This window comes from Lissotriton helveticus, chromosome 2_2 (genome assembly GCF_964261635.1).
Source record: "Lissotriton helveticus chromosome 2_2, aLisHel1.1, whole genome shotgun sequence".
Lineage (NCBI taxonomy): Eukaryota > Metazoa > Chordata > Amphibia > Caudata > Salamandridae > Lissotriton > Lissotriton helveticus.
The window spans coordinates 422,895,651-422,921,481 of record NC_136060.1 but is presented as its reverse complement, the minus strand read 5'-3'; the positions used below and the strand labels follow the sequence as shown (position 1 = coordinate 422,921,481).

Below are 25,831 nucleotides of genomic sequence, written 5' to 3'. Positions count from 1 at the left end.
TTTTGTTCCCTTTGCCCATCGCAATGGCTGGTCCGCCACCCGACTGCGGATGCTCACGTTGTTTGCCTCACCGGGGGTGTTTGTTCAGCGTCCGGGCGATCCACCGCGGTCTAGGCCGCTCCACCAATCTTAAGCGTAGGGCCGCAAATGTCGCCATCAACCAGGTTTAGGGCGTCTTCCGCTTGCCCTACCGTTCCTAACGGCCTGGCTCGATGTGTCCCACTCAGGAAGATGGACTCTGTACTCCACCAGGGCCACGCTGTAGCGGGTATGGCCGGTTGCCCAGCGTTATCGCCGTCCTGCACTCCTCGCTACTGCTGGTCTGTGAGGGCCATCGTTGCGCCCCTGCGGTGGGGTGCGCTCAGCATGTATTCATATGCCAGGTTATGACCGCCACAGTTCTGCTCCAGTTAGCGTGGACCGGTCCCGCAGCGAGGGGCCTGCATTAGGGATCTATGGCCTCCTCTTCTGGCCTCCAATGCCGCCAAATACTCGCGGCCTCCGCCGATGGCTCTCGGGCCGTGTCGCTGTAACCACCTCTGGGGGGGGGGCGCTCCCAGTGTCCCGTGGCTCTCCTCCTGTGGGCCTCTAGTCGTGCCCTCCCTCCAGGTTCCTGGCCTCAGACCGCGCTGACATCAGCACCACCACTGCGCCGGGCCCCCTCACCGCAAATGGCCTCACACAGCAGCGTGTTGCCTTTCCAGTCATGCGGGACCTCAAGGGCGCGGGCGGAGATGGGATACTCCCTCTACGAGTCGCGGCGCCGCCTCCTCATCTTCCGACTCCGTCAGGAAGGTCCCGATCAGGGCTTCGGGTTTTTTCTTTTTGTTTGTTTTTTCCCTTTGGTCTCCGAGGCGACCGCACTCTCTGTGGCCGCACGCCCGTTCACGTTGCCCGGGCCTGTGTTCCACTGGGGACCGCGGCTTTTTGGCCCGTCAGCGCGTGGAACTACACCGCCCCGCGTTCGGACCCCGGGGCGTCGAACCTCTGCAATTTTAGGGTCGCCGGCGTCCCAGCAATGTTTGCCGTCCAGGGAGGGAGTGGGGGACGTGTATAGTTGCTCTGTGGTAGGATAATGCAGGATATTTAGCGGTGCACGGCGGAGCTTCGGGTTTAAGCGGCCATCTTAGCTGCTGGCAAGCTCCGCCCCTAGAATTACATTTTGTATCTTCAACATGATTCAGGACTGGTACTGGATCCTCGAAAACTCACGGCAGTGGGACTATTGCCCCAGTCGCAATGTTGGTGCTGCTCCAAACCCAACTGCGACACACCGCATTATAATTGTCAGGCCATCTCAATAGGTGACCCCCTCAGCCTTGTGCTTTTCCTGCCCTCTCCCCTCCCATGGTCTATGGTTCTACTGCATAATACTGCCGATTTACCAGTGTTTACCACACACATGCAACAATTCTTGTCCACTGCGTTAACTACAGCCAAGATATATGTCATGCGTCACTGGTGCTCACAATGGTGAGCAGTCAAAATATCGAAATTTTTATACCGACCTACAGTAATATCGAGTTTTTAATATCGTAGGGACAGAATATTGAAGTCAAGAATATAGTTGACCAGAATATCGACTGCAAGGTAAGTAATATCGATTCATTTAATATCGAAGTAAGTAATATCGAAGTAAATAATATCGTTAGCAAAAATATTGGTAGTAAAAATATCGTTGTAAATATTATCGATTTTTTTAGTGTAATGTATTTAGTATGTATTTTATATGTATGTTTAACTTTTTTATTTTTTCATTATTTTCAAATATATGTATTAAATGTTTAAAAAATAGTAATTTTTTAAAATATTTTTTTTGCGTTTTAGTATTAGAGCGGGTTGTGGGTTTATAGGGGAATAGAGTGGGAAGTAATTTAATTATAATTAAAATATGTTTATTTATTGTTATTGGTTGTTAATTTATTGTTAATTGATTATTAATTGGTAATTCGTTTTTATTAATTGGTTAATTTATAATTATATTATTTATAATTAATGTATATTAATTGTTAGTTATTGTTATTTATTTATTGTAAGTTAATTAATTGGTAATTCTATTTAATTAATTGAGAATTAAATGATGTTATTTTTAATGTTTAGCGGGTTGTGGGTGTACAGGGGAATAGGCTGGGAAGTAATTTAAATATAATTAATTAATATGTTTTTATTTATTGTCATTGATTATTAATTTATTGGTAATTAATTATTAATTGGTAAATTAATTTTTATTAGTTGGTTAATTGTAAATTATATTAATTATAATTAATTTTTATTTTTTGTTATTGTTAATTAAATTATTGTTAAATAACTATTAATTGGTCTTTTTTTTTTAATTGATTGTTTGATAATTTAATTCATTGTGTTATTCATTATGTGTAGTGTGTTGTATGTTTATAGGGGAATAGGGTGGGAAATAATGTAATGTTCTTTAAGTAAATATTAATTTAATAAGTATTGATTCATATTTTTTTTATTCAATAATTATTAATGTTATTTATTTTATAAAAAATATTTAATTGATAAGTATATTAATTTAATTCCTGCGCTATCCAACACTTTCCCTACTGAGTGGGAATAGTAATTTTTACCCCTACGCTATCCAACGCTTTCCTTACTGTTGCACTCTCTGGAGTTGGAATAGTAATTTTTACCCCTACGCTATCCAACGCTTTCACTACTGTTGCACTCACTGGAGTGGGAATAGTAATTTTTACCCCTACGCTATCCAGCGCTTTCCCTACTGTTGCACTCGCTGGAGTGGGAATAGTAACTTTTGCCCTGACACTATCAAACGCTTTCCCTAATGTTATAATATGTTGAGTAAGTATATATATTAATTTATATGTAGATTTTTAATTAATTTTAATATTATATGTATTAGTTATTTTTTAATATTTATATCGATTTTTTTATGATATGTATTATTGACTTATTTTTACATTATTATTAAAACATTAAAAAATATATATTTTTAACATCGATAATTTTGACAAGGATATTTTTGTTCTCGATATTTTTGTACTTACCTTTATGTAGATAGGACTTCAATATTTTTGTCTTCGATATTTCTGCGCCGATATTATTGTATGTCGATGTTTTGTCTGTCGATATTTTGACAGACATTCCTCACAACACCTACTCTCACACGAGTAATGCCTCTTAGATGTTTAAAGTGGAATTGTATGGGCGCATAACCTATTGATTGCAAGACAAAGTTGACCTATTTTACACCATTTGGTCCCATTTCCTGAACCTTGACGCCATCTCCTGAGGCCTCCCCCATCCTAATCGTATTCTTAATCTTAATTCTAATTTTAACCTTATTCTGCTTTGATTTTAGGACCTGTGTCTGAACCCCTGCATTACCCTCCCCCCTCCCATTTAGGATTTAGCTATGCCATCTATTCCTTCCCCTCCTTCAACCTACCCTCCTTCCCTACCTCTTCCTTTCCCCTCCTATATGGAGCGCAACAGTCCAGGATGTTGACCGGCCCTGCACCTCTCCTACTTTGAGCCTGGGATCCTTTCCCCATTCCTCAACATTGCTTCCCTGCCCACCCATTTGACACCCCCTCAATTGCCTCCCCATTAAGGTGCAGAGTACTCTGTACTTCGTTATAGAGTTTCTAGAATGGTATACTGTTCTCATGATAGTTTCCTATGGGTCTACTTCCTCAATACATATTGTGTTCCCTCCAGACGGCTGGTGTGTTGTCTATCCTGTTACCGATATTCCAGATGTGGGTTTTGCTAATGGACCACTGTTCGACTGTTGATGTTGAAATTAGCCTACATATTGTGATAGTGTAGCTAAATGTTGAATGGTTGTACAATTGGTCTTTGTTTCCAAACAAATAGTTTGAAAGCTAAAATAAATAAATAATAAAAAATAAAACAATATAGTGTGATCTCCAAGGGGATGGGAGGACAGGTGAGAGATCTGACCATGGTTGACTAATCCTGGTGGGATTGTGGGAGAAGCAGGAAGAAGTGTAGGATGTACCTACGATTAGGTAGGAAAAGGCCCTGAAGGAGAGGGTCTTGCTACAAGAGGGGAGTACCAAGAGGTTACAGGGTAACAACATGTCGATTGAGGAGGAGTTTTTAGCATTTTCCTTTAAGGATGGAGGGATCTGAACTGAGATGGTGCTCCAGCCCTCTGGCCATTACAGGATTCTTGACATCTGTTCATCTAGCCTTTGGTGCTTTATTCGGGCTGCCATTCATTTTATTTGATAGCACAGGAGCCACTCTAACCAATTTTAAAAGATACTCAAGCATTTCCCACATGAATGCAATTGGTATCACACTTATGAAGATATTAAAAAGTTTTTGTGTTAACATCTCAAATCTATTTAAGATTCAGAATTAAGTAAAGAAGGCATAAGAAGAGAGAGCACGGTTGTGGACACATGTTTCGCTCTCAACTCACTTTCTTAAAGCCTGTGAAAAAGGACATTTTTTAATTCAAACATATTCTCATTTTGTGGTTTCCAAACAATGGAAGGTTTCTTAGTCTCACAGTTAATCAAACTATGTTTCATAAATAACAGTCCAAAGCATGTTCACATCCTGCTATGGTCATATTGCAAGAAATCCCTTCCCAGATGGGTTTGGTTTGTTCACATGTCTATTAAGTCTGTTGGTATTCTGCACTACTACCACAGTGAATTGCTTGCTCTTGTGGTGACAAGAGTTGTGGTTATTTATAGACAGGAAAAAAGGCTTTCTGTTGACAAAGAGAGAGTTGAGACGAGAGTTGCTGAAAGTTGAGCTTTTTCTATGCTAGACTGTTACTGTGCTGGGCTTGTATCAGGGTCACCATTACCAGTGCTGCAATTGCAGTTTACCAAGGCCCCCTCCCCTACGTACCTCCTTAACCATTGCTTGAGAAGCTTCTGTGGACTGTAGCATTAGCAGAAATATTGAAACGCTGTGAGAGGATTTGGTGACCATTTTGAATGGCACCATACATACATATTTATTTATTTTAATGTATTTAATAGTTTTTCATATAAACATCTACATCGAAGTTTTTTAACTCATAATTTTATTCTACTTCCTCAGCCTTCCGTTCAAGATTTTTCTGAAAGAGAGAGCACTTTAGATGTAAATTAAATGGCTGATCCGACCAGTAGCTAATCGATGAACGTTTTGAAGACAGAGATGTTTTAAGGCATGGGCAAAAGGGGCAATTGCCCATGGCCCCCACTTTCCTGGGAAAGTGAATTTTCTCGTTATTTTTTCTCCATTTAACCTCTGCCTATCCTATTTTTCTATTTGCACCACTCTCCTTATCTTCCTACCTCTACGTCGGACTCTGTTTCTCCACCCTGAATCATTTTAAGGATTTTTGGGTTCATGGGCAAGACATATTTGAGCTTTTTGTGTGGGCTCGTTAAAGGATTAAATATAATTTAATACTGTTTGGCATTATGCAGGCTTGAATTAGCAAGAAATGGATAAAAAAAATTAAATTTGTTCTGTATGGGGGCACCCAAATTTGTCTTGCCCAGGGCCTCCAAAATCCTTAAGATGACACTGTTTGAAGAGTAGCCCTGTACATTCTGATCCAGATGAACAATGTGTGTAAGCCGGTCCTCTGCCCTGTTTCTGAAGTAGTCAGGTTCACCCACCATGCCTCATGACATATGCTCATGCGGTGAGTTTTGGCGGTGTGTCTCATTGTACATAGCAACAGTTGCTAGGAGGGGAGTCTGCAAGCAGCAGTAGACCGCTGGGGCTGATCTCACAATACCCCGTAAAGGGCCCCGGGCCACAGTGTGATAAGGAGTATCACATTAACAAATCACCATCAGGCAGTGGCCTGGATACCTTTTTGATGGGGGTACCGCCTGCCATGGACTAGCTGCGCAGAGGTTGAAATTCCTACTTTCCTTCTGCTTTCCCTTGTAGGGTACAAGGGTTTGCTATGCAGACAGTGCAACTGAGCCTGAAGAAGGGTAAAGGGTCATAATGAAAGAAATACTCTTACTGGCCCTGGATAGTAAATAACATACTGTCAGGGCCCCAACCGATCAGCATTTATTAATTTCCATCATAAGCTCTGAGGAAGCGGGACAGCTTTCGCGAGACATATGTGTTCGTTGACTGCACCAATCTTGGTTCAAGGAACCATCTTTACTCTCGCCATAACTACATCATGGTACATTCAGAATATCAAAATAAAGAAAATTGAAGCACTCGAACAAAAACATAAACGCAAAAATCAGCATGTCAACATACACCATTTGCGAAAAGTTGAAATCAAATATATTGCTAATGAACTTTTGAAATTAGCTTAATTTGTTTTCATTTACTAATAGTGTATAATAATAAAAATGTGATTTTAATTTAATCTGCACCTTTAATAGTTTCGTTTTCTGCCTCAAACAAGCAATTTTCTTGCTTTTGTAAACGTTTATGCAGACAATGCAATTTACAATGACAATTGTGAACTGCAACGTCCATTTCAATAATTTGGGCTGATCCTGTCTTTTTTTCCTTTTTTCTTCTGAATGACAGTCTTAGCCCGCCACTTTCAGGCCATTTGCATTTTCACTTTAAATACCATATTTGTCTCAGTGACGTTACGTAGAATGATTCGCTACTCAGATGACCAGCTAGCCTCTTTGAATCTGACGTCCCGGCTAACATGGAACAGGGAAGGCCTGGCAAACAACGTGTGTGATCTTAGACATGTCTTTTATGACTCGACGCAGACCCCAGGCAAGCTTCAGGTGACCCTCTTTCAACACTTGGATAACTAATGAGTCTGGCGCTTCTTCGCCCCCCTCCACCCCTCCCCCGCCAGAGAAAGCGCCTAGCACTCTTTGGGTCTCTCTGCCTTAAGGAGCACATGTCGTTTCTTGGTTTTTCTATGACGGATTACTGAACTCAATCCACATACAGAGCATTCAAAATCCGAGTCCTAAAACGGGTAAATCTATGAGCTCTAAGCTTATGCCTATGGCTGTGCCTTGTGCACTGTACATTGCAAATGAGCACTTCTATGCATTCATACACTGCCCCTCTCCCTGTTTCATGATGCAACACGGCTCAGCGGTATCCCAAGGCAAGCTCAAAATGGAAGCTGGCTTTTGTAAGTGTAAACTTCAGCGGCCCACTGAGCCATGTCTCGAATGGACTGCATGGCTTTATAACCAACGTAGATACAATAAAGCATGCAATAAACAGTACACCTGTGTGAGAAGTTGGGTTGTTGTTGGGGGGGGGGGGATAGAGGGTGAAACCCTACTCAAGCAGGAGCCACAATCCTTATCAGGGTGAACCACCAAAAGTTACAAAATGAACCTGTGCTGGCTCTAATTAGAGGCAATGTGTAAAACACTTATACCCCATACAAACAATAATAAAGTGAAAACACAACACAAGACAAGAAAAATCCCACACCAATTAAAACAAATAGAGTACAATGTAATTCATTATTTGACACCAAAACGACTAAACAACAAAAATCCAATCAGTACAACTGGAGATATGCAATTTTAAAGGTTTAGATAAAAACAGCAGCAAAAGGCACAAAGACCCAACTGAAGGTATCTGGGCACGCTGGACCAGAACAAAGTCACAAGTTGAGGCGGACCACGATGAAGTGTAGGCTGGGCACAGGACCAAGATTGGCAGGTCCAAAATGAGTAAGTGCACTTACTCATTTTGGTATTCGCAGAAGGCACTTACTCACCAAATGAGTGCCTTCTGTGAATACCATAATGAGTTAGTGCCTTCTGTGAATACCAAAATGGTAATAAGTTTAGGATTTTGTCTTAAGTTAGTTCTGTGAATCGGGCCCAAAAAGAGTAAACACGTTATTTTGTGAAATAACCAACATTATTTTCAACTCTTTCCAAACAGAGAGAGGGAGAATGTGTGCGTTTTTAGTGGGTGTGTGTGTGTGTGTGTTTGTGTAAACATTCCTGGGGAAATCCAACAGACACCTCACCATATGCGACGGAAAGCACCTGTACCCAACTATTTATCACTAAATACGTTTATTAGGGGGGCGTAACGCCCTAAAACACCCTCCCCCCGAAGCTACACCCCTTTTGACAAGATCAAAACTCATGTATTAAAGAACTGTTCACAGCGGAATGGTCAGAGGGTCAACATGAACTATTCTCCTCCAGGCCATGGGCTGATTGCCAGAAGAGCTGGCAAAGCTAGCAAGAGGCCCTACCCAGTTCCCATTCACAACCTGAGAAAAGGACCCCAAATAATATGAAAGGTGTGCAGTGGATCATTCAGTTTATATATGAGTCTCTCATGGGCTGCGGCCATGGAGTCCATCCAGCCGTCATGAGTTGAAGTGGTCCCTGTTGTCTATTCCTGGTGACTGCACATCTTTGCAATCGCCAGGGCCGATGTTAAAGCAATGGTGCTTGTGGCAGGTCTGGCTCAGGAGCGCATGTGTGTCGTTGAGTATCTCATGCAGTTCTCCATAGCTTCCACCATAGGCCGTGTACCATATCACCCACCACTCGGTGGCACCTCCAGCAGAAAGGTGTAGGGGACATTTTGGCTTGGTGAAATTTACAGGGAGTTCAGTGTCAGTCCTGTGGCATTTTGAGGGCACTAGATTTTAGGTGGGCTTCTCTCGAGGGTCTTGTCATATAAGGACATTAAGTCAGCTGAGGCCATCTTATGCAACACATAGCATCTCAGTTGCAAGAATCGCCAATATGGATTCCCGCGCAGGTAGAATTCCGCATGAAGGATTTGAAAGGACCTACTGAAAATAATTACCCAAGGGTATGGAGTCCCTTCGTGGACCTGTCTTTCCACAGGAATAGTTTGTTACATTGTTTTTTTTTTTAAAGTTCAAAAAGCAAGTTTATTGAGGGGAAAGAAAATGATAATAAAGAAAATATAATAACAATGAAGTATTACATACAATAAAGCACTTTAGAATTAATTTGTTACATTGTTTAGATGAATTATTCCAGATTGGGGTGTCTTGAAAGAGGTAAATCGACATCCTCTTGCCCTGTATGTATTTGGTATTCAAGTTAATAAATACACAGCTGAACAAACTGGCAACAGACAATAAAAACAGAAGTATTATTTCAGCATCGAATATTGTAGAGAAAGGTCATACATTCATATCCACTTCAGCCTGGGGTCTAATAATAACTTATAAGTAACCACTCTTCTATCTAAAAACATGACAGTGTGCTTCCCTAAGATCAAGTCGTTTTGTTGTTGAATTCAGCTCGACTGGTGGACATGTTGTGATTCACCCCACTGAACTGAATCCGGGAAACAAATGCTTAAAGAGTTGAAAGTAACAGGTAAACCCTTATGCTGGTATCACAATTGCGAGGTGTTTAAGTGAGAGTCCTATTACACACACAATTATTGCTCACTACACTTAGGGGCTTATTTACAAGAGGCTTGTGCTGCTTGAGCGCCACATTTGTTTACGCTACAGCGGCACAGACTCTCAATAATATCTATGAGGCTACGCAAAGCCACTTTGCGTTGCTTTGCATTGCTCCATAGCTAGGGAGTAAGACAAAGCAGTGCAAGTCGCTACGTTGCCTTACTCGGCGCCAGGGAGGTGTTCCATGAGCATTTCGTAGGTTTTCCCACGCAACACCCATGGATTTTGACGCAGCCACAGATGTTCTTTACCACATAAACCTGGAGCATCACTAAAACCTTATGCCTCCCCAGACCAGGTATAATGAGGAGAAATATTTGTATATAATAAATATATTTCTCCTCATTTTTTCCTCTTTCCATGTGTGCTGCATTCTACAATACACATAAAAAGAGGAAAACGCCTCTCTCGGTTTTGTTTTTGTGCAGGAAGGTGCTCCTCCTGCACAAAAATAATCCTGCATGCAACGCAGACACCCTTGCACTATGGTGCACCATGCAAGGGTGCCAGCATATGCGCTAGGCAGCAAATTGTGCACCAGCGTAGGGGATAAGGACAGGAATGCACCATACTTCATAAAGACGGCACCTTCCTGCGCTTTCACATAGGTATAGGGCAGCGCAGCAAGGTGACCTGCGGTGCTGCCCTTAGCCATTTGCCCGTAAATGAAGGCCTTAATTCATATTTTGCTAAATGCACAGTCCAGGGTTGTCTCCTACATCAACAGTATAAGAGAAACGTTTAAAGCACAGTTTAATGCCTAAATACGTTATGCAGCAATACCAGATGTAACAATAAAAACTGGAAAATTCGTAACTACCTTTACATTATCGTGTAATACCAAATCTTCATTATCAGCATAAGCAGCTTGCTAAATGCATGTAAATGTAATAAAACACTCGCACGGATAGATAAACCTGCAATCCCAATATTTTATGAACCAAGTAAATATCCATATATAACATAAAGAAAGTACTGTATTCGGGCAGTCATGAGCATATAACCAAGTACACAATAAAGGTGTAATAAAGGTCGTAATAATGCTACCTGAACTTCTATAATTAAAAAGGGTAACACGATGATATTGAGGAGAGAAAGGTCAATTTGGAGGTAGGAAAGCGGAGCAGGATATATAGCAAGTTGCTACACCTCACATAAAGATAATGTTGTACCCCTAAGTTATGAAATTATTCTAGTTGCCTTTTAAGAACCATATATAATAGAGAACAACTTAAATTTGAATATGAACAAATATTTGCTTAGACAAAACTAAGGACAATATACATTACATTGAAAAAAGGGAGTACTTTTTTTGATCGGTTTCTTCTGCCTCGTGGACAGATGGAAGTAAAACATCCTTCAGGAACTAGCTTACTTAAAGTTTTTGTCTCATAAATATTAGTTTAATCAGAAACGTATGCCCCACCCCCCAAGTCCTGACTAAAGCACCTGATTTGACTCCTTTCTTTTGTCAAACCAGGCAGCAGCTGTGCGTCAAATGTCAGAAGGGAACACTGTGCCTTTGCTAATGTGTGCATTGACAGCATACTGGAGTTAAAAGAGCCAGGGAGAAGGTAAAGTAAATCACTGAATAATTTCATGAAAATTGATAGAGGTGTAGATTGAGTCAATGTTGTAAATCTGCCAGCACAGGTAGGACAGTAACCCAGACTGCAACTGCAGATATTAGACACTGTGCCTTGACTTAGACAGTCCTGAGTTACCACTAAAAACACAAGGATGATCCGGAGTGAGCATTTGCTCATTCCTTCTTAACTTGAATAGTTAATATTTCAGAAACAAATAGTAAACATTCCATATTTCCCCCGACAACCATGACTAAGCATAGCAGACAGAGCGGCATATTTAATAGGAAGTGGCAGAGCATGGTGTTACATCAAAACTGGAAATGCAACACACCGTCCATTTCAAAACACAGGAATGCGATGTGGTAGAAATGGGGGTCTCTAGTTGGCAATGGTTTGCAAGTTTGTCCAAGTAGGGACCCTTCTTCCTAGTCAGGGTCAGGGGGATACACTTCTAAAAATACCCCTGCTCACCCCCTCGGTAGCTTGGCACGAGCAGACAGGCTTATCTCAGAAGCAGTGTGTAAAGCATTTGTGCATGCATTAAGCAACACAGTGAAAACAATACAAATGGACACCACACCAGTTTCGAAAATAGGCAATTCTTGATCTAAACCAACCAAACAAGACAAAAATAACAAAAATCCACAATAGTGTTCTGAAAAATATGCAGTCTTCAAGAAAACCTTAAAATTTTAGAAATATCCACAAAACACAGTTCTTCCTAGTCAGTAGCTCTGTCCGGGGCTACCGTGATGCTGAAAACAACAGAGTCAAACAGTTCCAGCCGACCATGTCGGTATGGGCCAGCTAAAGCGCTGACAGGCTTGTGAATAGTACCTTTCTCGTTGCAGCCGACATGTTGGTGTAAGTCGTTCGGGGCAACCATCGCGGCTGCATTGTGAAAATGGAAGAGGTGCAGGGCGCAGTGCCCTCACGACGCGGTGCAGGCAGTGGCTCAGTGACAATCATCCACACGGCATCGGTGAGACCAAGGCTTATGGTGCGGGGTGAGGCGGTGCTCGATGCAGTGCTGGCAGGTTGTGGTGCAGGCAACGGAGCCAGTCTAGTCGGGTCGTGAAGCGACAATGTCGGTAACGTCCAGGCAGGATGAAGCGAGGTGGTGCAGAGTGCGGTGCTCACAGGTCATGGTGCTAGCAACAGCTTGGAGACGATCATCCAGACGGCATCGGTGAGACCAACGATGCGATACGAAGTGCAGCGGGGCTTTCTGCATTGCCTTCACAACACAGAAACCTGCAGCCTACTCGGTGACAGAGTCAGCTGCTCCTTTCTTCTGCGGCGAATGTAACCAGCGGTTCCAGAGTCGGTGGCCAAAAGGATGGGGAGGTGTTTGCTGGTTTTGAGACCTCTCGAACAGGGGGCAAGCTCCACTTAAGGCCCTTGGAGATACTTCACAAGCAGAATACACACACAGTCCTCTCCTTGGCAGAAAATAGCCACTGCAGGCCAACCTCAGACACCACACAGCAAAGTGGCAGCACTTCTCCTTCAGCTTTTCCCAGCACTTCTTCTTGGCAGAGGTTCCTCTTGAATTCCAGAAGTAGTCTAAAGTTCATGGGTCTGGGCCCCAACAACAGTTCTGTTCTCTCTGGTGCAGCTTCCTGGCAGGAGGTGGAGACAGCATTGTTATAAGCAGACCAGGCCCATTTAGGTGTGAAAGAAATCTCCTCCCCTACTCTGAATGCAACTCAGGTCTATTCAGCCCAGCCCTGACTCATTCAGGAAAGGTAGGACCCACATCAACCCCCCCACCCCACTGGCTGTCTGAGAGAATGCACATCCCCAGCCGCTGTCACTCCAAAGCCAGACAGTTAATCCACAAACCAGCAGAGGCACACAGGATGGCTAAGCAGGAAAATACCCACTTTCTAAAAGTGGTATTTTCAAACACACAATATAAACATCATCTTTACTAAAGGATACATTTTAATATTCTGAGTTCAGGCATACTAAACTCCAACTTTCGATGTTGTCCCAATGGAAAGTTATATTTCTAAGATGCTATAAATAAACTCCCATTCTATCCTATAGGACAGATAGCCTTTCAAAAGTGAAAAATTAAATTGGCAGAAGTTCACTATCAGGGCATGCCACACACATCAGGGCATGTCCTACCTTTCCAATACACCGCACCCTTTCCACAGGGGTACATTGGGCCTACCTTAGGGGTGACTCACATGTAGGAAAAGGGATGGTTAGGGCCTAGCAAGTAGGTGCACTTGCCAGGTTGACATGGCAGTATCAAACTGCACACAGACACTGCAGAATTTGGTCTGAGTTACCTTTGAAAGGCTGCTTGTGTGGGTGGCACAATCAGTGCTGCAGGCCCACTAGCAGCATTTGATTTACAGGCCCTGGGCACACACAGTGCACTGTACCAGACACTGGGGGACATATTTACAAGGGCATACAAAGCCAAAAAAGCAGAGATTAAACCAGCACCCTATTTAAAAGAGGGTGCTAACATGCATAATCGCATGTTAGCACCCTTTTTCCCAACGCCTCCCTTTGCATCTCCAATGACATGCAAAGTGGGCGTTACTGGGCGTACCCCTGATGGACTACCTTGCAAATATCGCTGATGTTTACATCGTGATATTTACAAGGCAGCCCACATGAGTTTAGCACTGCCATTTTCACCAAAATCTAACGTCTGCTAAAATCATGATTTAGCCATCCATTTCATAGGGGGTCGACTATGATGATATGGCCCTGTGGGTCCTATCAGCAAGGTTATTGCATTTTGCAGGGAACATCGCTTCGTTGACTGCTTTTGATGAAAAGCATTGATTGAATAAAAAAAGTTGGATCCATTAAGAAACAGAAAATCCGAAGTGATTATTTTATTAATGGACTGATGATAATTAAGGAATGAACAGTATTATTCTTTGAATTTTGGAAAGACAAATCAAGGATGGACATTTACACACTCCTTTTCTTCTAAAATTGGAGTATACTTTATTTATTCACTATTAGTGTAATCAAAAATTGACAGAAAATAAAGAGAGGAGCCCCTGCTGCCCTTTGTTCCTGCCAATGAATTAGCCACACCTGAGGCCAGGGATCGCAAAGGCAGTTCTAGGGTTAGCAAAGTGCAAGCCAAGGGATCACAATAGCGACCTCTAAATGACATTCATGCATTTAAAGGGACCAGTCAGTGTACAGATGACAACCTTATCTTTACCCAGGCCTGTATCTCTAACAATTACCAACAAAAGGTGTTATAGAATGATGTTTAATTGGATGATGTCTGCTTGGATTTTTAGATGTGTTTGGACATCATTCATCAGGTGGCTGGGCCATGCGATATATCTATAGGGACACAATACCTGTTTGGGGTTGGAAGGGGAATTTGCACTACAAATATGTCTTTGATGTAGCTGTAAGAAATTGGAATACTATTTATGAAGGATGCAAGTCCTTCACACGAAATACATCTACAACTGTCTTTTTACTGGGAAACAAGTACCCCATTGTAAGACTTGATTCTCTCCGGGTAGTGAAATAACACTCAATAGATTACTGTCCAGTCAGTGCCTTTTCTTTTAAAGGAAAAATAACTTGATACACACTACTAAATAACACTTGATGAATTACAAATATATACATTCAGGTAGATGGAAATACATTTGGTGACAGCCTCATATCATAATACACCTCTAGTGGGCTCCAAACCCCATAACTACAGAACTCCCACCTATACCAGATGCCATATCACAACAAGGGAGTGTCATTATAATTAAGGCAGGCCTACTTGCTTTGTTAGCATTTCACCCCATTAGTAAACACAACCATATATAGAATAATTCAGTATTGCAACACCATTAAAATCAATAAACACAGTATTGACGATAAAAGCATTCATTATAATGGTACATTTTGCATTGTCAGTATAAATGTTGTACCATTTTAAATTCATGACCCAACCATAAGTGATCCCCACACTACAGAGTAAGAGCAAATGCAGGCGAACCTCTCCCGGGGTTAGACTTTCAATTCCATGGGAGAGGTATGGTGACTTATGTAAAAATCTCCTATGGGCTTCAGCACTTCCTGAAGCCCCCAGAACACTGTTAATAAATGTTGATGGTGCCCCCTTGTTCTTCTTTACGGGCACCATGAGGAAAGTATGCCAATTTTACCCCCCTTGCGTGCCATTATTGGGCGTGCCTAGGCCGGGAGCATGAATATTAATTAGCTGAAAGAGCCGGTGTTCTCCTGTGAGCAGCCTTGTGCTGTGTGCTATCTACTTTCTCTATTCTCTGTTTAATGGGGGTATCAGTCCCAACTGGGACACCCAGGAGCAGTAGGGGTTGTTTGCAGCCATGTAGAGATCCCCAAGGCCCTGCAGCCATGCTGGCTTAGCACCCATCTTTGGGTACTGCGTAGGAGCTGGCAGCAGTTCTCTGTGCTCCCACCTGGCAGGAGCAGCCTTTCGGTGGGAGCCGCACAATTTCCACTGCCCGTGCTGATGGGCAGGGAGACAGAAGGATGGCACAGCCTTGCCTCTAGATGTGGGCATAAGGGAAGGGCTGCAGATGTGAAACATCAGTTTCCATGGTCCAAGGGGATTTAGTCCCCAGGACCTTACAGTCATGCATAGGATCTGGGGAGATGAGGGCCACCGGGGGCACATGGAATCTGGGGAGGGCACCCGACTTACCCCCCTGGGGAAAATATAGATACAAAAAAACAAAGGGAGTGGTAAAGGGTCCGAGGGGAAACTGTTTTTATAGACCGAATAGTACCTAGTCCCCCAACTTGACAGTAAAACACACGGGAGGTACTAACAGTCTGAATTCAATGAATCTACTGGAACCTAATAGTGTCCCGCATTCATACTAAGACCACAAAGTTGATCCAAAAAAGTAACATTGTTATACCAGAAACAGTGAGAAGGAGAAGATACAGAGTCTGAAGAACTAGAAAAAGTACCCATCAGCCCACTCAAAAGTGGAAACTCGTCATCTGGGTTGTTTGTGTTAGAGAATGGTGTCCTGTAGGCTCCTCCTCAGGGAGAGTCTGAGGCTACCTAATTCCGGACCCAATGATCAAGCATTCAACCAACAGATGACAGTGTGTGAGCGGAAGGGGCAAAAGTTGCAGTGCTCAAAAGAAGAAACAAGAAGGAAAATGATCCTCGTGATTTAAAAATACCTACTTTGATGTCATAAGAACAAACTTTATTAGGTCTGACCATCAATGTGGTATTATTAAAAGCAGTATAATGATAGCATGCAAGGAATTGCTATCCACCATGTGTGTTAATTGGTCAACATGTTTCAGCCTTAAGCGGCTTTCGTCAGGACCTATGATGTGCTACTGCAACACTTACTTAATGTGATGTGATACGTGATCTACACCCACTCTCCAATTTCTAAAAGGAAATTGGTGTGTCTTCTCCTGTATATACAATGTGGGAAACAAAAACAAAACAGGATTAAAAGTATACACATCTGTCGCATGTATCTCTCGTCTCTGTGTAAGTTGAATATTTGAATAAATGATTCTCACTCACCCTAGTTGAAGGGAGAAAAAAAACCTCACCTCACCTGGCAACTGCTCAGGGTAAAAGGAGGCCACGCACTAAAAGTAAGTGCATAAATCTGAAGTTAACTCCAGAATCAGACTTTAACAGTCACAAAATTTAAAAAGCATTTCATTAGTGATACAATAAAGGCAATATGGCAGGCCTAGATTAAGAGTGCATGAGGATGAGAAAGGCGTCAAACTAGAATCCTTAATTTGGCTCAACTGGGCTGCCTTGCATAATGATTAAAGTAGCAGAGTAACCAGATGTCAGGAAACATGGACGCCTTATCCTGACCTGTAAAATAATTACTTCCCAGTCTAAGATCTAACAGTTACAGCACTCAGCTATCTGAACCATCTATCTGAACAAAGCCACCTCATTGTATGGTCCCAAATCGCGATCACTCACCTCTCCGTCGTTGCCTCGGGTGAAAAACTGAGCCGAGGGGGAGGTGGTGACGCAGAGTTGTGCACAGGTTTTTATCCGTGAATAGCGGACCTTGGAGGGAACTGTCGAAAGGAATGCTCTAATTGGCTCACTGCGTGTTAATGGTCTGGGCAAATGGCAGCTTTCCTCATTCAGCGCCTCGGAGAGGAACTGTCCGAGGCGGTTTGTGTGAATGGTTCAATGAAGACCAATAGGAAGGGCCATTTTTGTTATTAGCGTGTAGCGGACTAGAGAGTCCGTTAAGAAGCGGACCTTGTAGGGAACTCATGAAAGCAATGTCCTGATTCGCTCACTGCGTGTTATCGGTCTGGGCCAATGGCAGCTGTCCCTTCGTTCGCAGAACGAATGCGAACTCGTTTAATTAGTTGTCTGTTTACAGAAAAGCGGAGATAGAAAGCCACGATGTAAACATATACAAATGAAAGCAATGACACATGTTTATGCAGTCTTTTGAGGCGTAAATCTATATATGTTTTACTGCGCACATGGTGAAATATTAGACGGCATATGTGGACTGTGGAGACCACACGCAGTGTGAGCAACAGGTCAGTTGTAAGGCTACGATAATTGACCAACCACTGCCCGGTCTCAACATGTGCGTTATCAGGTCAATATTGTTCTGAAAATAAACAACATACAAAGGCATTAGTGTGGCACCTGATGAGACACAACAGATCACACAGATATGGTGTGTGGTCAAATGATATTCTGGTGAATGTAGAGAACTGGACAGTTATGCTACTTCGTATTTAAGGGACCTTAATTGGAAGAATGGCAAAACACTTGGAAAACACTGTGCCAAGTGAATTGTAGTCAAAAAGTGAACAAACACAAAGTGCATTTAGAGGGGAACCAGTTGAAAAAACAGCTAGACATACAGATATAGACTATGGTCTGTAATGTTAACTCAGTGACTCTGGATATTTGACAGTTATGCCACCTAGTATTCAGGGACCTTAGTGGGAATTCTAGCGAAACACTTCGGGGCCACTCTGTTGTTATTTTAGTAAGGAGGGAGAACTGCTCGATACTGGAGGAGCTCCTGATGGGCCTTTTACTGGGTGACACCAAAACATTGTCAAATGATGTCAACTATAGAGGTTGAATGTGTAGGTATATAGATGTATGCACTAAGTTAAGACTCACAACTGCATCCACGGGATGTCATCGTTCAATCCTTCCGTGTCACTGCGTAATTTGAAGACCCATCTTTGCTCTTTCCTTAGTAGGAAAAGTGAGACATCTGTGACATGACCAGGTATATATGGTTGTTCTAGGATTAGCCACTTCAAATCATCAGGATTGTGTTTTTTATCCAAAAAGTGCGAGGTGAGCCGGGTCGCCTGCTTGTTGCGCCTGATTGTGCTCTTGTGTTCTTGTATGCGCAATTTGATCTTTCTTGTAGTCATTCCTATGTACCTCAAACCACAAGGGCAGGTAATCTGGTAGATGACTTTCTCACTGTTGCAGTTGGTATGGCGTTTAAGTAGCCATGGTCGAGTGGTGCCGATGTCGACTGCAAGAGTCTTGGTTGTTTGCGGACACACTGAGCAGTTCCCGCAGGGATGATGTCCTTGCACTGGCGGAAGGTTCCACAAGGTAGACGTGGGTTCTTCGACTTCTTGTCGAGGTCTCGTGTGGACCAGTGCGTCTTTCAAGTTGGTGCCTCTTTTAAATGAGAACAGTGGGAGAGGAATGTTCTCACCAGAACTATTCAAGATCCGCCATTTCTGTCTAATGATTTTCTGGATCTTGGACGATGAGGTGTTGTACGTGGTCACACATACCAACCTGTCAATGGGTGGTTTCTTAACTGGAGGCTCCAACAGGGCCTCGCGATGGTTGTAACCCTGGGCGTAGTTCGCGTAGCCGCACTCCGCGACGCTACGCGAAGACGCACTTGCACTCCGCGAGCTACACGTAGCTCCGCGGACATGCGTAGTAGCTTGCTAGACCCGTTCGCGCGCCGTTTTTCGTCTTCGGGAGCGCGGTGCGCGTGTTCGGGGCGCTGCCTGCATGCTCGCAATAGCTAGCGCGCTAAGTTACTCAATGAGGTTTGTCCCGCCCGCTTGCGTTCCCTTATTTCCGGTTCCGGGTCACAAGTAACGTGTTCGCGTTGTGTTAGACATGTTCGGGAACTCATCTTCTCGTTCGCACTGCCAAAGTGCGTGATCGCGTCAAATATCGCGCGAACTTACCGCGGCGGTCGCGACGGGCAGAGCCATCTTCGATTTCACACTCTGGCTATGGTTTTGGGCCTACTTTAGCATCTCACTCCTATCTCTTCCATCCTGGTCTTTTCCCTCAGTTTTTCTAACTTTCTTTACTTCTTACCTATTTCTGTCTGTGCCTAGGTTTATATTTCTCATTTTATTTTTACTTTTACCACTTTTTTTGCAACTTTTCTCTTGTTTTATATTACTTCCTTCTTTTATCTTTCTTCTTTCTTCCCCTAACCTTTTTGTCTTCAACTTTCCTTCTCCCCTCCACCCAGAACCATGGTGAAGGGTGCCAGCAGCATCGGCGGCTCAAAGGGCAAGGCGGCTGTGCCTAAAAAAACCCGGCTGCCTTGCGGCAGAATGCGCCCGGCAGGAGTGACGCCCCGCCAACTTTTTGGGGAGGAGGAGGTGGCCGCCCTGGTCTTTTTTATCCAACGTCACCTCCCCTTGACTTTGGCAGCAGGCGGCAGGCCCGGCTCCGGCTACCAGCGCATTGAAGAGCGTCTCCGGCGGTGGGCGAAGGTGCGCCGTGCAGTCTTCCGCTGCTCCGGTATCCGGCGTACCCACCATCAGCTGTCCCACCGCTGGGCCGACATTTTGGACCGGGAGCAGGACCTGTTGGACCTGCTTGGTGTGGAGGTTGTGGGTCTTGGTGAGTGGCTACCCCAAAAATAAAGTGTGTATATATATATATATATATATATATATATATATATATATATATATATATATATATATATATATATATATATATATAGTTATATACATATATATATATATATATATAGTTGTATAAATATTGTTATTGTATCTTTGTAAATATTGGCTGAATAAGTAACGCGATGACTGTTGCCCCTAGTTACATTTGCGATGTATTCCGGTATATCTACTGTCATTGTATGACAGTGTTCTTCTTCTTCACTGGCTCTTGCGTGTTGTTTCAACTTGGCGCTAGCTGTTGCTGTTTATTGATGTGAGATTTTCTTTATTGTTGAGAACTGACGTTAGTTAATGCTATTAATAGAGTCTTGTCCTTCCTTTGTCCGTCAGTGAAATAGCGGTGGATGGATAATTGTACGTAGTTTGCATATTGTAGCATTTTTTTCACGGCCTTCTCTTCTGCATGAATCGAATCCTTTTCTTGCAAAGAATGCTAACGTTACTTTGTTCTTCTTACCTCAGCCAGGGCCGGCTCTAGGGGGCATGTGCAAGCTGTGCAACTGCACAGGGGCACCAAACTTCAGGGGCCACCGCACCAATAGATATCCTTAATTTAATAATACTCTAAGGATGGATACATATTTGCGTTGCGGCCCCTGGCATGGATTTGTTGCCTCCGGCTCTGTTCCACTGTAGCAGTGTTTTTTGCAATGATGTCTATGTTTCACAGCACTCAATGTTTTTCTCTTTGTTTATTATTTTAATTTTTACATGAACCACAGAACCCAGGGGCAAGCAGAATACAGGGACCGAGTCGGCGGGTGAACCACCAGTTACACAGAGCTCCTCTACTGAGGATCCTGCTGCTGTCCCCAGTAAGTCCAACAGTGCTTGTTTTTTCCTCTGTAATGTGTCTGCAGTGCTTTGGCAATTGACAGCAACCAAGTATGCATCCAGAATGATGTTTGTCTAGTATTTTTGTAAACGTTAGTATACCACTACTAGTCTTGTGGGTATTCTTCTATCTCCTATGGAGTTATATACATATTACACAACTATGTAACTATGCACACGAAAATTGGATGTTGGTACTGATAGGCAGGTTGGACCTTACTTACACCTCAGTCACAGAACTCTGAGGAACGCACAATTCACTGAACGTCAGCCTATATGGCCTGAGTCATTGGTCAATTATTCAATTCACACTCCTGAACCCCAATACCAAGATGCCGAATGCTTTTAGGACACAAACCGTTACCTAAGAAACCCCCTTTTGCTCACTCACTCGTGTGAGTCTCTAAGACAACAGACACTGAAAATAAACTTCAGAGTCAAAGTGGTCATTCAAAAGCTTTATTTTGTTAGAAGTAAGTAAGTAACATCAATGTTTTTAAGTTGTTCCGTCAAATACGTTGAAGGGCCCACCAGAAAAAATCCAGAGTTAAAAAAGGCATAATAAAGTAATCAACATTTGTACAGCTACTAGTGCACAATAGGGAAATGTGGCAACTATCGGAGACCTCTCACCAACGTATACTGGTCAGATATTCCTCTTTTTTTGTAAGCTATGGAAATGTCCGCTTCGTAGAAGGCAATCTTCTCACCTGCCGAAAAATAATGACAAAAGTGGTGCACGTTAGACAGTATGAAATACATTTATGCCAGTTTTATGCAGCCATGCTAAAAAGAAGTTGTAACCTGTAAGCAAACTCTATTCCACAATCCACATAGAAAACTTAAATACGGGCCCTTTTACTTTCCCACCTCTTCAGGTGTATGCATTGAACAATGATGTGTTGCCCCAGAGCGTCTTCTCGTACTGCGCAACTCACTGCGAGTTAACATGCGCAAAACTGGATACATTGATGTACAAAGGTTACATAGTTCACTTCCAATTTCCAAGGACTAGAGTAGCAGGACAGATGAGATGAGCTTGGGTACCATACCATAACAATGAATGCTAATATGTGTAGTGACTCTGCTGTACTATGCAATGTGGACTCATACTGATTACGTACGTTGTACTTAACTGTTTTGAAGAACTCCATTCTTGGTGAACAAGTACAAAGGGGGCTGTGCATCCATCTAAAAAGGTGTACCTATTTTTATAGGTGCAGAACCCTTACCATCGACCAGTGCCGACGGGGACAGCGGCGCAGCTTCAGCGATCCCGGCGGGGACAGGAGGAACAGAGGCACCTACACCAGCAGCAGTGGGGGGGGAGCCAACAGCGGCGGGCGATGGTAAGTTACATTCAATAGTGATCTGCATTACTTGGTGGGAGGGGAAAACTTTCTCACTGTACTCTACTGGAAAATATATGATGTTACCTTTACTTGTCATTAGCATGCTAAGCATTACCACTACAGTAATGCAAGTGGCTGATAGCAGTCGGATGCATGGGTTGTTGTTAAAGCATGTAAAGGGGAAAACACAGCTGCCAGCGTGGTTGGGAGACACACCCAATACCGGTGGTTAGTGGATAGTCTCAGCAGCAGCGGTGTTTTGGGCAAACCCAAAGGCAAGGGAAGGAGGGGACGACTGGGTGCATGGGTCGTTGCTGGTGAAACACAAACCAAATAAGGTTTGTTGCGCGGTATAAAGTATTATAGTCTTTACTAGACATGTGCTACTAGCTGCCCCCTGTTAATTAATGTTACTTTGAGAGTGTTCCCGCCTTCCCGGAATCAGAGTATATAATACAAAAGGAGATATGAAAAAGACAGGTGTTCGTTCTAATGTGTGTGACCGTTGAAGTACACCCATGCTAATAGGGCAGGCATAATGCCGTGCCAAAAAGTCCCAAAAATTAATAGAGGCTGTAGAATGTTCAAGATAGACGCAACACAATTTCTGGTACTCAGCTTGCTTGCTAGTGCTACTGTGCCGCCCACTATGTGTTGAATCAATGTTGTGTTCTTGATTTGCGGGGAGTTTGGATTACAACAATTCTGTTTCTTTCTTTATAGTTACTCCTTCCCAAAAACCAACAAGGAAGGAGTTGGCAGTCCGGGCCCGGCAGCGGAAACTGCAGGCAATTGTAGAGGCCTACCGCCGGCTGGTGGATCAGGCCGAGGAGGAGGAGGAGGAGGCGGCGGCAGCAGCTGCTGCCTCTTCCAATGCCCCGGGCCCCAAGCCTGCAGGACTACGTCGCCGTGGTCAGGCAGCCGCCCGCCGCCGCATTGTTACATCTTCGGCGGCCCCCCCACAACAACAACAACATGCATGCAAGTGTAGGTGCCGTGATTTCAAAGCAAAGATTCTCCGCCGGGTAGCGAAGTTGGAGGAGGAGCGGAAGAAGCTGGAGGACGGTCTAGAGGAGCGTGTGAAGATAATGGTGGACAAACACCTGAAAGCCCGCCGGCTTTGAAATGGACCCTGTTTTTTGCCCCTTTTTTAATCCTTTTGTTGGTGGGTGGGATGTGGGAGTTGGGGTGTACATTTGGGTTGAAATTTGGTTGGGGTTAGGGGAGGGTAGGGACAGCTCTGGGTCAGGGGGTTACATTTGTTATATATTTTATTTTTCTATTATCATTATGAAAATATAAAAATAAAACAAAGATATTTTCACAAGAAAACATTTGAAGTTCATTTGTGTTTGTTGGGGGGGTGGAGGGGGGACTGTTTCACCAAATAATGTACGTTGTGCAACATGAACATGAACTACGAACGATAAATTAAGTACTGACTGCACCTGTAGTAGTAGGGTCACAAGTGCATAAATAATTTATATTATTAAATAACATGGGAAAATTGCCCATCACGTGAGTCTGAAGTTACTACTAGTATACTTTAATTCCATGCACATTTGCTCAGAGTCGGCTAAACAATTCTATGCAATGCATTGCATCATTCCTTTAATATACCTGTCCTAGTTGTCAGGGAAGAGGAGCTCGTCCTCAAACTCTGTGCGTTCAGACAGAAGTAGGTCATGTAACCCAGTAGTGAGGACGTCTTCTTCACACTCGCTTTCTTCATCCGGCGGTGATTCACGTACTTGATAGTCTGGTGGTATGAAGCGTTGATTCATTTTTATCATTGTCAGCCGCTCCACGCTTTTGGGGGAGAGACTAGTCCTTTTCGATGTGACAATGGCACCAGCAGCACTGAAAACCCGCTCAGAGGAGACACTGGCTACAGGACAAGCCAGATACTTTATCGCCAGCCTGCTCAGCACTGGCCACTGTCTCCTTCTTTCATACCAATAGACCAATGGGCTTTGCTCCATGAACACCTCTGTTGTGTCATCCAGATAGGCCTGAACCATCCGCTCAATGTTCATTGGTGCTCGGCTTTGCTGGTCCTCTTTTCCCTTTGCAACAGCAACGGACTTACCCATCCCTTTCTGTAGAAAAAAAGCAGTTATGCTTTTGGTTGGGTCTGCTGAATCAGATCGTGTAGGTGCTGCTTTTGGTACTGTTGGTGCCTGCTGGAAAGCAGACGCACTGCTCTCACGCTGTGAAGAACTTGCGTCAGGAGTACTTGGACTGGCCTGGGCTGGCAGTGGCAGGCCTTTAAGTAACAGCCGTTCAGTTTCTAACTCATTAGCTTCCGCAGCTATGGAAGTTTTGTACTTGTCAACATCCTCATCTGAAAATGGAATTACTTCGTTACTGCTGACAAATAATTTGTACCGTGGATCCAAGATTGTTGCAGTTATGTAATGTTCACCTGACACAATATTGTTGAGCCTTACATTTTCACACAAGCGGTTGACTAAGCCCTTGGCTAAGGTATATGCATCAACTTTTTGTTCGTCACCTTCGTATGTTTGACAGACCTCCTTCACCTGTTGCTCAAGCATGTACAACAATGGGATGGCTTGGCCCATAGTACAGTCCTCCCTGCTAACTGCACGTGTGAAGACCTCAAAGGGTTGTAGCATCTCTGTGATGCATTTAATGAGGTCCCACTGCCACATCTCAATGGTCAGGGCTTTAAGATTAACAGTAGGATCCCCTAATCTTCTTGACATGACATAAGCATTCAGTGGGATGTACTGCTCAAAGAGACGCTCAAGCATGAAATAAGTTGAGTTCCAATGTGTTGGGACCTCCTGGATCAGTGCTTTGACTGGCAACCTATGCTCTTGCTGAATGACCCGTAGCAGCTTCCGTCCTTTGAAAGAATGGTTAAAGTGCGTGCATATTCTTCTGCAGATGGCCATTATGTTGCTGACTTTGGCTTCATTTTTCAGAAAGTCTTGCACGACTAAGTTTATGCAGTGTGCCAAACAGGGTACCCTGAAATAATGTCCTTCTCTCATTGCCTTCACTACATTACTGCCATTGTCGGTGGAAACAAAACCAATCTTAAGGCCTCTTGGTTTCAGCCATTCAAAGACCTTGTCGTTAAAGTCAGACAAAATGTTTTCAGCAGTATGACTTTTGTCCATACCAAACATGGCTATAGTTGCATGTCTGCGCGTATCATTAAAAATTCCAGCAACGTCACGGAGGCCTGAAGTTAACTTGTCTTTAACACCTGCAAAAGAGATCCAGTGTGCGGTGATGCACATGAAATCTGTAGCATCGCAACTGCTCCACATGTCTGTTGTCAGGTGGATACAATGGACAACACTCTGTTGTAAGGCTTTCCCAATCAATTCCAGCACATCGTGGTGTAGTGCTGGAACAGCCACTCGGGCAAAATAGTAGCGACTGGGAACGTTCCATTTTGGGCAGAGGGTTGCCACTAATTCCAGAAATCCAACAGCCTCAACAAATGAAAATGGGAGAAGGTCCAGTGCTAACATTTTCGCAAGTTTGGCATTGTATAAACGTGCTACTGGGTGGTTCCGCTCGTACTTTCCCTCCTGCCTTAACATGCTAGGAATGGTAAGCTGCTTTGCATGTCTTTGAGTTGTGCTAGACGGACCACCTTGCATCGCAGACTTTGCACTCCTTGGTGTTTCCAGCTGACTCTGGTGCCACTGAGAAGTTGCAGATGCGGAGGATGTGGA

General features: G+C 43.5%; 2 protein-coding genes across 2 annotated transcripts; one reads left to right on the top strand and one right to left on the bottom strand.

Moving 5' to 3' along the window:
- Window positions 1-231: 231 nt before the first annotated feature.
- On the top strand, window positions 232-23,478 carry LOC144821673 (uncharacterized). The gene is made up of 4 exons (XM_078678897.1): window positions 232-268; window positions 20,652-20,744; window positions 21,981-22,112; window positions 22,839-23,478. The coding sequence occupies exons 1-4, from the start codon at window positions 232-234 to the stop codon at window positions 23,237-23,239; spliced, it is 663 nt and encodes a 220-aa protein (XP_078535023.1). The 3' UTR covers window positions 23,240-23,478.
- Window positions 21,259-25,831, bottom strand: LOC144821865 (zinc finger BED domain-containing protein 4-like). Its single transcript, XM_078679019.1, has 2 exons — window positions 23,736-25,831; window positions 21,259-21,473 (listed from the first exon to the last, which is right to left on the bottom strand). The coding sequence occupies exon 1, from the start codon at window positions 25,754-25,756 to the stop codon at window positions 23,741-23,743; it is 2,016 nt and encodes a 671-aa protein (XP_078535145.1). The 5' UTR covers window positions 25,757-25,831; the 3' UTR covers window positions 21,259-21,473; window positions 23,736-23,740.